Raw genomic sequence first — 12,599 nt, forward strand, 5'->3', positions numbered from 1 at the left:
GCATTTTCCAGGAATTCATCCATCTTTTCTAGATTTTCTAGTTTATGTGCATCAAGGTGTTCATAGTAGCCTTGAAGGATCTTTTGTATTTCAGTGGTGTCTGTTGTAATATCTCCTGTTTCATTTCTTAGTGAGGTTATTTGGATTTCCTGTCTTCTTTTCTTGGTTAATCTTTCTAATCATCTATCAATTTTGTTTATCTTTACAAAGAACCAGTTTTTTGTTTCATTTACCTTTTGTATTTTTGTTTGTTTGTTTGTTTGTTTCAATTTCATTCAGTTCTGCTGTGATCTTGGTTATTTTCTTTCTTTGGCTTGGTTTGGGTTTGGCTTGTTCTTGTTTTTCTAGTTTCTTGAGGTGTGACCTTAGGTTGTCTATTTGTGCTCTTTCAGACTTTTTTATGTAGGCATTTAGGGCTATGAACTTTTCTCTTAGCACTGTCTTATATCCAGAAGTTTTGATAGGTTGTGTCATTATTGTAATTCAGTTCAAACATTTTTTTAAATTTCCATCTTGATTTCATTTTTGACCCGATGTTCATTCAGGAGTAGGATTTAATTTCCAAGTATTTGCGTGGTTTTGAAGGTTTCTTTTGGAGTTGATTTCCAGTTTCATTTCACTGTGGTCTGGGAGAGTGCTTGATATCATTTCAATTTTCTTAAATTTACTGAGGCTCATTTTTTGGCCTATCATATATTCTATCTTGGAAAAAGTTCCATGTGCTGTTGAATAGAATGTGTATTCTGTGGTTGTTGGATGAAATGCTCTGTATATATCTGTTAAATCCATTTGCTCCAAGGTATAGTTTAAATCCATTGTTTCTTTGTTGACTTTGTCTTGATGACCTGTTTTGTGCTGCCAGTGGAGTATGAACTCCCCCACTATTATTGTGTTGCTGTCTATCTCATTTTTTAGGTCTATTAGTAATTGTTTTATAAATTTGGGGGCTCTAGTATTAGGTGCAAATATGTTTAGGATTGTGATATTTTCCTGTTGGACAAGGCCTTTTGCCATCATATAATGTCGCTCTTTGTCTCTTTTAACTACTGGTGCTTTAAAGTTTATTTTGTCTGATATAAGAATAGCTACTCCTGCTTACTTGCAGTGTTCATTTGCATGAAATCCCTTCTTCCATGCCTTTACTTTAAGTTTATGTGAGTCCTCATGCGTTAGGTTAGTCTCTTGAAGGCAGCAGATAGTTGGTTGGTGAGTTCTTATCCATTCCACAGTTCTGTATCTTTTAAGTGGAGTGTTTAGGCCATTTATATTCAATGTTAGTGCTGAAATGTGAGGTACTGTTGCATTCGTCATGCTCTTTTTTGCCAGTGTACTTGTTTTTTTTTTGTTTTTGCTTTTTACCTTGTATTTTTGTTGTATAGGTCCTGTGTCATTTATGCTTTAGAGAGGTTCTGTTTTCATGATTTGTTTTAAGGGTTAGAGCCCCTTTTAGCAGTTCTTGTAGTGGTGGCTTGGTAATGGCAAATTCTCTCAGAATTTGTTTGTCTGAAAACAACTACATCTTTCCTTCATATATGATGCTTAGTTTCACTGACTACAAAATTCTTGGCAGATAATTTTATTTGAGGAGGCTGAAGATAGGGCTGCAATCCCTTCTAGCTTATAGGGTTTATGCTGAGAAGTCTGCTGTTAATCTGATAGGTTTTTCTTGTTAGGGTACCTGGTGCTTCTGTCTAACAGCTCTTAAGATTCTTTCCTTCCTCTTAACTTTGGGTAACCTGATAACAATGTGCTTAGGTGAAGATCTTTTGTTGATGAATTTCCCAGGTATTCTTTGAGCTTCTTGTATCTGCATGTCTAGATCTCTAGCAAGGCTGGAGAAGTTTTCCTCAATTATTCCCCCAAATGTATTTTCTGAGCTTTAAGAATTGTCTTCTTTCTCAGGAACACCAATTATTTTTAGGTTTAGTTGTTTAACATAATCCCATACTTCTTGGAGGCTTTGTTTGTATTTTCTTACTCTTTTTGTCTTTGTTGGATTGGGTTACTTCGAAGACCTTGTCTTTGAGCTCTGAACTGTTTTCTTCTACTTGTTCAGTTCTGTTGCTGAGACTTGCCGGAGTGTTTTGCATTTCTAAAAGTGTCTCTGAAAATTTCCTGAATTTTTTATTGTTTTTTCTTTAAGCTATGTATTTCCTTGAATATTTTTCCCTTCACTTCTTGTATCACTTTTTGGATTTCCTTACACTGGGCTTTGCCTTTCTCTGGTCCCTCCCTGATTAGCTTAATAACCAACCTCCTGAATTCTTTTTCAGGAAAATCAGGGATTTCTTCTTGGTTTGGAATCATTGCTGGTGAACTAGTATTATTTTTGAGGGGTGTCGATGAACCTTGTTTTGTGATATTTCCAGGTTTGGTTTTCTGGTTCCTTCTCATTTGGGTAGGCTCTGTCAGAGGGAAGGTCTAGGGCTGAAGGTTGTTATTCAAATTTTTTTGTCCAAGAGGGTGTTCCCTTGATGTAGTACTCTTCCCCTTTTCCTGTATATGTGGCTTCCTGTGAGTCAAACTGCAGTGATTGTTGTCTCTTTTCTGGGTCTAGCCACCCCATGAGTCTACCTGCCTCTGGGCTGGTACTGGAGGTTGTCTACACAGAGTCCTGTAATGTGAACCATTTATGGGTCTCTCAGAAGTGGATAACAGTGCCTATTCCAGTGGAGGTGGTGGAGGGTGCAATGGACTCTGTGAGGATCCTTAGTTTTGGTGGTTTAATGCTCTGTTTTCGTGGTGGTTGGCCTCCTGGCAGGAGATGGTGCTTTCCAGAAAGCATCAGCTGTAGTAGTGTGGAGGGGGACAGGTGGTGGGTGGAGTCCTAGAACTCCCAAGATTATATGCCATTTGTCTTCTGCTATCAGGGTGGGTAGGGAAGGATCATCAGGTGGGGGTGGGGCTAAGTGTGTCTGAGCTCAGACTCCCCTTGTGGGGGTCTTGCCGTGGTTGCTGTGGGGGATGGGAGTGAGAGTCCCTAGTCACTGGAGTTGCATACCTAGGAGGATTATGGCTGCCTCTGATGAATCATGCAGGTTGTCAGGGAAGTGGGGGAAAGTGGCAGTCACAGGCTTCACCCAGCTTCCACACAAACCAAAGGGGCGGTCTCACTCCCATCATGCCCCCTGCAACAGCCCTGAGTCTGTTTCCAGGCAGAGGGCAAGGCAGGCTTGAAAACTTGCCCAAGGCTTTTCACCTCGCAGCTGCAAAAGAAAAAGGCTTTAGTTCCTCCCCTGCCTGTGAAGTCTAAGTCTGCAAGTCAGATTCATGCCATCTCCTGAGTTCTGGCCAGGAGGCTTCTTGCTCTATTCAAATTGTTACAAAGTTCAGCTCGAGAATTCCTTCTCCCTGCATAGTTTTACCCCCTGCTCCTCTGGCCAGAACGGATGGATCCTCCTTCTGATGGATCTCTTCCTGATGGATCCCTGTGGTGCCAGGCAGGAATGGGCTGCTTGGGGACCCAGTGAACTCCCAGGGCCTTTCTGCTACTTTGCCTATGCCTATATTTCACTTGGTTCAGCTCTCTGACTTGACTCAGCTCCAGGTAAAGTCAGAAACTTCTCCAGCAAACAGACCTTCAGCTTCTCCAGTCAGGTTGTGTGTTCAGGAGAGGACTGTCTCCCTTTCTTACTTCCACAGTTGGGGCACTCACAGTATTTGGGCTTTCTTCCGGGTCCTGCAGGAGCATCCACTTCCTTCAGAGGGTCTGTGGGTCCTCTCAGGATTGCTGGTTTGTCCTTGCAATCAATCTGGAGCTAAAATACACAATACAGCCTCTGCATGCTTCTCTGTCTGGAGCTGCAATCTAATCCTGCTTCCCATCTGCCATGATCTCTCCTAGTCACCAGGTGGGTTTATTTCTGAGCACTCTGTTCTATTTCATTGGTCAATATGTCTGTTTTCATACCAGGACCATACTGTTTTGACTGCTATAGCTTTGTAATATATTTTGAAATCAGGAAGTGTAGTATTCCAACTTTGGTTTTCCAAGACTGTTTTGACTATTTGGGGTGTTTATTGGTCCCATACAAACCTTATTTTTTTTTTTTTTCTACTTCTGTAAAACAAGCCATTGGACTTTTGACAAAGATTACATTGAATGTGTAAATAACTTTGGGTGGTATAGACATTTTTATTTTTTTGAGACAGGTCTCACTCTTTCCCAGGCTGGAGTGCAGTCACACGATCTTGACTTACTGCAACCTGTGTCCTCCAGGCTCAAGCAATCCTTCCACCTTAGCCTCAGAGTAGCTGGGACTACAGGTGCGTGTCACCATGCTTGGCTAATTTTTGTATTTTTAGTAGAGATGAGTTTTGGGTTTCACCATGTTGCCTAGGTTGATCTCAAACTCCTGAGCTCAAGTGATCCACCCAACTTGGCTTCCCAAAGTGCTGGGATTACAGGCATGAGCCATCACGCCTGGCTAGTATAGACATTTTAACACTTTTAATTCTTTCAATATATGAACACTGGATATCTTTCCATTTATGTGTGTCTTCAATTTCCTTCATCAGCATTTTACAATTTTCAGTGTACAAGTCTTTAATGTCCTTGGTTAAGTATATTCCTAAATATTCTAATTTTTATAGCTATTGTAAATAGAATTGTTTTCTTAATCTTTTTCATATAGTTTACTGTTAGTGTATAGAAATGCAACTGACTTTTGTATGTTGATTTTAAATTCTGCAGCTTTACTGAATTTATTGCGTCCAAGAGGCATTTTATGGAGTCATTAGGGCTTTCTATATATACAAGATCATGTCATCCGCAAAGACAGAACATTTTACTTCTTCCTTTCTGATTTGGATGACTTGTGTTTCTTATCTGAATGTCTGTCCAGGACTTAATATTCATTAACAAATTATTGAAGCTATATTTTAATACATTTGTCTTTTAACTTTTACATTAGAGTTAAATGTGATTTATACACCACCATCCCATATTAAAATATTCCAATTTTGACTATATATTTATCTTTCAAAGTGAGTTTTATACATTCACATATTTTAATGTTGTTACTCAGTGTCCTTTTATTTCAAATTGAAGAACTCTCTTTAGCATTTCTTGTAAGTTAGGTCTCATGGTTGTAAACTCCCTCAGTTTTTGTTTGTCTGGGGATGTCTTTATCTCTACTTAATTCTGAAGGACAGATTTGTCAGGTATAGTATTCTTAGTTATCAGGTTTTTTTCTTTCAGCACTTTGAATATACCCTGCTCCCTCAGTTGTGAGGTTTCTGTTATCTGCTGATAGCCTTATGCTAGTTTCTTTGTATGTGAGAAGTCTCTTTGCCTTTGCTGCTTTCAAGATTCTTTGTGGTTTTTTTTTTTTTTACTTTTAATAATTAGATTATAATGTGTCTCAGATAATTCTTCTTTGAGTTGATCTTACTTGGAGTCTTGAGCTTTATGAATCTGGATGTCTATAACCCTCACAAGATTCAGTTTTCAGCCAGAATTTCTTTAAATGTTTTCTGTCTCTCTGCTCCTTCCTCCCTCCCCCCACCTCTTTCTTCCTTCTCTCTCCTCCCCCAATTTCTGGAACTCCCATAATTTAAGCATTCATATATTTAATAGTGTCCCTTACATCCCTGTCTTTACTCTCTTTCATTCTTTTATTATTATTATTATTATTTTGGCTAATTTCAAATGACTTGTCTTCAAGTTTGCTAATTCTTTCTTGTGTGTGATCAAGTCTGCTATCAAAGGTCTCAATTGAATTCTTCAGCCTATTATTACAGTCTTCAGCTCCAGGATTTCTGTTTTGTTATTTTTTATGGTTTCTTTTTTAATTAAGTGTATCTTTCTGTTCATGCATTGCTTTTCTAATTTTATTTAGTTGTCTATCAGTGTTTTCTTGCATCTCATTGAGCTTCTTTAAGATGATTATTTTGACCTCTTTGTCAGGCAGTTTGTAGATCTCCATTTTTTGTTGTCAACTACTGGAGCTTTGTAAGTTTTCTTTCTTCGTGATGTCATATTTGCCTCATTCTTCATTATCTGTATAGCTTTGCATTGTTGGAGAATGGAATATTCACATAACACCAAATTACCATGCTATAGATTACTTACTGGAATCCCAAAGGGAAAATATGACTTTACATTTTTATGTGTGGTTATCACTCAAAAAGAATTACCCTTGATCCTGTTTGGAAATAACACATTGATTATTACCAGTCTTCCATTATTTTTCATCTATTTCAATGTTCTAGTTTTCCTTGACTTATGTTTGGAGATTTATATTTATATTTTTCCAGAAAATAATTTATTTCACTCAGAATTTCAAATTACTGCCATAATCACTGGGTCTCTACTAGATGGGCAGATTAAAATCACCAAGAAATATTTTTTAAGTATATAAGCCAGGGTCTGCCATTGGAAAACCTACTAGGATGAAACCCAGACATGTGTAATATATAAAAGCTGCCCGCAGAAGATCCTGCGCTCATCCTTGCCTAAGAACTACTAATGCAGTTAGTCTTTTAAAATTTTTGATCTACTCCACACTTTTTTTCTCACTGCTCATTTTATTTGTTCTTTTTTGTACTACATTGATGAAAAATCTGTTTGTCTTAATAGGATTTTTTTTCCTGTACAAAAGGCAATAGGCTTATTCTATTGTTTTTTTGTTTCCTAATACAATGATTTCTGCCTTTATGATTTTTCTTACACCAACTTTCTTTAGTACTGTTTTCTATTTTGTGATATTGTTTCTCTTAATTTCAGGATATAAATAATTTATGTTAACATTTCTTCTTAAGTAAAATATTTAAAGTCAAATTATGCATTTACTTCCAACTATAGTATAAATACATGTTATATATAATTTTTATTGTTTTTTATTTTCTTGTCATCCTTATTGAGTGTTTGAGTTCCTCTGTGGTTTAAGATTTTGATCCACGAATTAGGAGAGATTTCTCTTAAATTTACAAGTGCTTTATAGGCTTTCTTTTATTTTATTTAAACTTTCTTTTGGTTTCTTCTTTGATTATATCACAAATTTTGAAGTGCTTTTAACTTTTTTGCTTTAGAGATGTTAATAATACTTTTGGACATGGTATCTAATTTTGTGAAGGTTCTTTGAAAGCTTGAAAAGAAGATGTGATCTGTCTTTCTCTCTCATTCACTGTCCGTCTCTTGCTCTCTTGCTCTGCCACTCCCTATCTTTCTATGTACCTGATCTAAGGATATTTTAAATTCTTCCAAGGAAAACATGATTTTATAAAAGTGTTTTGTTTTGTTTTGTTTGAGACGGAGTCTTGCTCTGTCACCCAGGCTGGAGTGCAGTGGTTCGACCTCAGCTCACTGCAAGCTCTGCCTCCCGGGTTCATGCCATTCTCCTGCCTCAGCCTCCCAAGTAGCTGGGACTACAGGCACCCGCCACCACGCCCGGCTAATTTTTTGGTTTTTTTTTTTAGTAGAGACGGGGTTTCACCGTGTTAGCCGGGATGGTCTCGATCTTCTGACCTGGTAATCTGCCCACCTCGGCCTCCCAAAGTGCTGGGTTTACAGGCATGAGCCACCGCACCCGGCCAAAACTGTCATTGTGTTTTTGAGAGGTTTTAATCAGCATATTTGTCAGTTATTAAATGTATAAAGGCTCATGATACTCATGTCTTCACTTTGAGTATTAGCTCTTAAAAACTAAACTTCCTCAAACTGGCCTGCAGATTCTGTCCCACCTTCCATACTTGCCCTCAAGCCTTACTGCTGTCCAGTTTTCTGTTACCTCTCCCCTCCTCTCACTCATCTTTCAGGTGCTCAAACATGCCCTGCTTCATCTCCCTCAGGGCCTTTGCACATGGTTCATCATCCTTGAAGGTAACCTCTCTAAACACTTTTTCTAGCTAATGCCAACTCACAAATCTAAATCTAAATATCACTCTTCATTCTAACTTGAATCTACATTACACAATGCAAATTAAACAACACAATGTAAATTAAACAGTCCCATAGATCAGGGGTCCCCAGCTCCCTGGGCCACGTATTGGTACTGGTCGATAGCCTGTTTGGAATTGGGTTGCACAGCAGGAAGTGAGCAGCATGCAAGCATTACCACTTGAGCTCTGCCTCCTGTCAGATCAGTGGCGGCATTAGATTTTCATAGGAGCACAAACCTTACTGTGAACTATGCATGCAAGGGATCTAGGTTGTAGGCTCTTTATGAGAATCTAAACTAATGCCTGATGATCTGAGGTAGAAGAGTTTCACACCCCACCTCCCCAGCCATTCCTGGAAAAAAAAAGTCTTTAAAAAACTGGTCCCTGGTGCCAAAAAGTTTGGGGACTGCTGCTGTAGATGCAGATGTATTGTGACATCTGGTAGCTTTCTTTCCTAGTACTGACTACAATTAGAAATTCTGTCTCATTAGAATAGTACCTAGTATAGTATCAGTCTTTCTAGCTTGCCTGGAAGCTCCACAGGGTCACAGGTTGCTACCATTTTGCTCACCATTGTATCTCTATTTATTAGTGCAGTGCCTGGCCTGCAGTAGGTTATCACCTCTTAGCATATGTAGACATACACTGTCAAGAAACTCACCACCTGACTACAATCAGTATGATGGGGAAATTTAAATTGGGTCACTGAGTTTCCAACAATGGAGGAAAATGTAAAATACACACACACACACACACACACACACACACACACACACACACACGCACCTATTTTTCTATCCTGGTTTCTGTCTCTCCCCACGGCTGTGAGCACTGAAATATATGTATTTGATGTTTTAGTGAGATTTGCATTCTAGTTTTACCTAGAATATCTTGATTTTTATGACAGAAATCATGCAATTTGGCCTCTACTTTCCCTATAAACTTATTAACTATTTTCTTTCAGCTTCTGAATAACTTCTTCAAGGACCCTTTCCCAGAAGAATTTTTGGCCCTCTTCACAAACTGGATCAATGATTCCAATCCTATAGTTAGCAAACTGATCCTTCAGAGAATTGCCCACATGTCACCAGTTATCAATAAGGTATGTGTATGTGATTTGTGTCTGCCAGCATCATCAAAACCAAAATATGAGATTTTGAAGTCACTTAACATCTTCACTGATAAAGCAGTGATATTTTTCAGTCTCTATATAACTAATACATATCAAAGCCTGCTGTTTTATTAACAAGGAAACTGAGTTGAATAGAAAGGATGTGTTAAGTCCATTTAGTGGCTTTATTGCCTTACTTTTTTGTTGTTGTTACAGAAAATCATTCATTGCACTCAGAATGTATTTATCCTCATTGCGCTAGACTTGTCTTACAGTCTAAACCATACACACATAACTTCTCCTCCAACATACACACGTGTACACATTAATTCCTATCTCAGAGCACTTGCTCAAGCTTTTCCTTCTACTCATAATTTCCTTACTTTACCTATAAATATTTACATTTTTCTCCTTTTTCAATGATCAGCCCAAGTCAAACTGCACTGAAAATTCTTATCTCTAGCAGCCTCATCACTCTCAGAACCATATCAATTATCAGCACTCATATTTTATACCAGTGGCCATCAAAGCACAGTTCTTGAACCAGCAGTATCAGCATCAACTGGAGACTTGCTAGAAATGCAAATTGTGAGGCCCCACCCCAGTCCTATGGAATCAGAAATTCTGGGGTAGGCCCACCAATCTGTGTTTTAAAGGTCCTCCAGGTAACTGTTATTCAAGTTAAAGCTGAGAACAACAGACTTATATTGTTTCCCACTGACTCACATGAATAATTCTTGCCTTCCTGGTCGACTGAATTTAAGCATGTTCCATGTTCTGTAATTCTACACTCCAAAGTATCTTGCAGAATGCTGAGAGTGCAAATGTTCTATAAATCATTACTTTTATAATACATCCAATAATAAATCCTTGTTCATTTATTGAGCACAGCCTCTGAAAACTTAAGCCTATCAGTGGACACCCGTTGTGCATTTATACTGACATAAGCCATGGTCTGTTTACTTTAAATAAGTAATACAAGTTGATGGATTTACCAGTAGTGTACATTCTCTTAGTAAGCAGCAAATTATTTATTGCTTTACCCAGAGCTCTTCCTAATGTTATTAACAACTGAAAGGAAAATTCTGTCAAGGCTTCCTGGAAGAGTGAAAGAAAAGTAGTGGAAAGTGATCTGGGTTGAGATTGCATATATTGTTTATAAAGACAAAAATGGCCTCTGGCATTAACATAGTCCTTAGCTCTATTTTTTCTCCTTAAAGCTATTATTTTGACAAAATAATATTCATTCATTCCTTTAGTCTTTTTCTTCTTGCCTTTCTTTCTCTCTGGTGTCTCCTTTTCATGTTCCTCCTTGCCTTCTATTCTGTTTGGTTCTGATCTACATTGACTCCCATGACTTGCCTGAGTGTCTCAGTACCTCTCGGGTCCAAATGGGTCACTATCATCTAATTTAGAGGTCATTCTGCCAGTAGTGTGTTAGTAAATGTTTGACAGCCAGCTCTCTGAAAATAAGGCCAATTCCCTGGTGTAAAGATCCCTATGGTGGCTAATTTGAAACTTTCAAAGGGACATGACTAAGCATGGAACTGGCAAAAGATGCACAATAGCACATCATTATTTAATATTCCTGCCAATCAGATGCAATGCCCATGAATAATCTGAAGAGCATAGATAATGGTAAAATGTAGCAAAAGAATTAGGGAGTGACAATTTTTTAGTGTTTATTATCAGTTTCTATTTAATGTTAAATTTACATAATTTAATTTTCAGTAATTTTTTTTTGCAAAAGTCAACATTTTGAAATTTGACAAGAGGCTTTCGTGAGTCGGCTTCTGCACACCATGATGTGCCACCCAGACTCGAGGTATCCATACTGAATGTCAGCTCAAGTCTGCTAGTTCCTAAATCCCACCATTTTTTCCTTTTATATGTAGATAGAAAATGTCAGCAGTATATTAATAGCCATCCTGGATGCCTTCCTTTCCAAAGATGATACTGTTGTACTTCGGGCCTTGCTCACCCTTAGAAGGCTTTTAAACAAACTGGACAAAGTGACCTATTCTTTGGGTACCAGAATTGGTTCCAGCTACTGTCCTCTGATGGATCATGTGAGTGACACAGATATGTGAGATCATTAGGTTTTGTGGTTCAGCTGAAACTCAAGTTGAAGCAATGATGTTAGGGCACAGAATAAGTCAATAGAAAATAGTCATTTTGTAAGAAGTCACTATTTCTTTTCCAGAGATAACAATATTAGTGAGGTAAGTACTGATCTTCTTTTTTTTTTTTTGACGGAGTCTCACTCTGTCACTCAGGCTGGAGTGCAGTGGCGCCATCTCAGCTCACTGCAAGCTCCGCCTCCTGGGTTCATGCCATTCTCGTGCCTCAGCCTCCCGAGTAGCTGGGACTACAGGTGCCTGCCACCACACCTAGCTAATTTTTTGTATTTTTTAGTAGAGACGGGGTTTCACTATGTTAGCCAGGATGGTCTCGATCTCCTGAGCTTGTGATCTGCCCACCTCGGCCTCTCAAAGTGCTGGGATTACAGGTGTGAGCCACCATGCCCGGGCTTTTTTTTTTTTTTTTTTAAGTACACTGTGAGAACCTGGGGGAAAAAAGAATAATCATCAAGGAATGGCCTCTATCCTTGGATGAAATTGTAGCTTTGTGGCTATGTACTGGTTAACCCTATATCGGGACTGCTTAGGTTCAAATCCCTCTTCTGCCTCTTACTGGCTATCAAACACCGAGTGAGTGATTTCTTCAGTCTTTTGGTGTATCGCTTTCTCCCCACCGATGAAACAGCAATGGTAACATAAACAGTATTAGGCTTATTATAAGAATCAGATTTGTTATTTGCCATGCCCCAAATAAATGTTTATTATCATATAAAACTTGAATTTTAAAGTATTTTATCAGAAAGTTCTTCCTTCTGAAAATTCTCATTTTACATGGTAAACATGTTTCAGAAAAGTTGAATGAAAACTTTGGTATGCCATGGGGAATCTATGTATTATTAAAAAACTCCATGATAAATTGTAAACCAGAGAATTATTTCACAACAAATTATCTTACCAAAACTTCTAGGTTTTAATCACTTACATTTCAATGAAGAAGAGCACAGTATTATTAAATTATGGAAAAAACAAATGTAGTGGCAAAAACGAATTTTATAAACACATAAACACTTTAGAATAGTAATAATAATAGGGACTTGAAGGGGCGGGGCCAAGATGGTCAACTAGAAGCAGCAGCCTTGGGAGGCTCCCATCAAAAAGAACCCTAACAGCATGCAAATCCTGCACCGGCAACTGAGGTATCCAGGTTTGTCATCACAACTGAGTAGGCAGCGGGCGTGACCCATGGAGATGAAGGCAGAGCAGTGTAGTGTTGTGGCCTCCCTGAGAGCCACACAGGCCAGGGAAGCCCCCACACCCAGCCAAGGGAGACAGTGAGTGAGCATGCTACCCAGCCTGGGAAAACGTGTTTTTTCCATGAAGATCCCACTCGTGAGCCCATGCCACTAGGGTCTAGGGTCCCAAACACCGAGCTGCACAGATTCTCAACAGCCACTAAGCTAGAATCTGTTTAAGACTGCTGAGCTCCTGGGGCGGGGGCAGGGGCGGGTTGGGGTCGGAGGCTGGGG

The 12,599-nt window shown here is 38.8% G+C and overlaps 1 protein-coding gene across 4 annotated transcripts in view; it reads left to right on the forward strand.

Moving 5' to 3' along the window:
* MROH9 (maestro heat like repeat family member 9) overlaps window positions 1–12,599 on the forward strand; it is a 133,122-nt gene that overhangs the window by 70,973 nt on the left and 49,550 nt on the right. For all 4 annotated transcript variants that reach the window (XM_017866873.1, XM_017866872.1, XM_017866874.1 and 1 more), the window contains 2 exons: window positions 8,846–8,983; window positions 10,888–11,061. In XM_017866873.1, the coding sequence (XP_017722362.1) occupies window positions 8,846–8,983; window positions 10,888–11,061 (312 nt within the window). The remainder of the gene's footprint in view (window positions 1–8,845; window positions 8,984–10,887; window positions 11,062–12,599) is intronic.

This window comes from Rhinopithecus bieti, unplaced genomic scaffold (assembly GCF_001698545.2).
Source record: "Rhinopithecus bieti isolate Rb0 unplaced genomic scaffold, ASM169854v2 scaffold_1853, whole genome shotgun sequence".
Taxonomy (NCBI): Eukaryota; Metazoa; Chordata; class Mammalia; order Primates; family Cercopithecidae; genus Rhinopithecus; species Rhinopithecus bieti.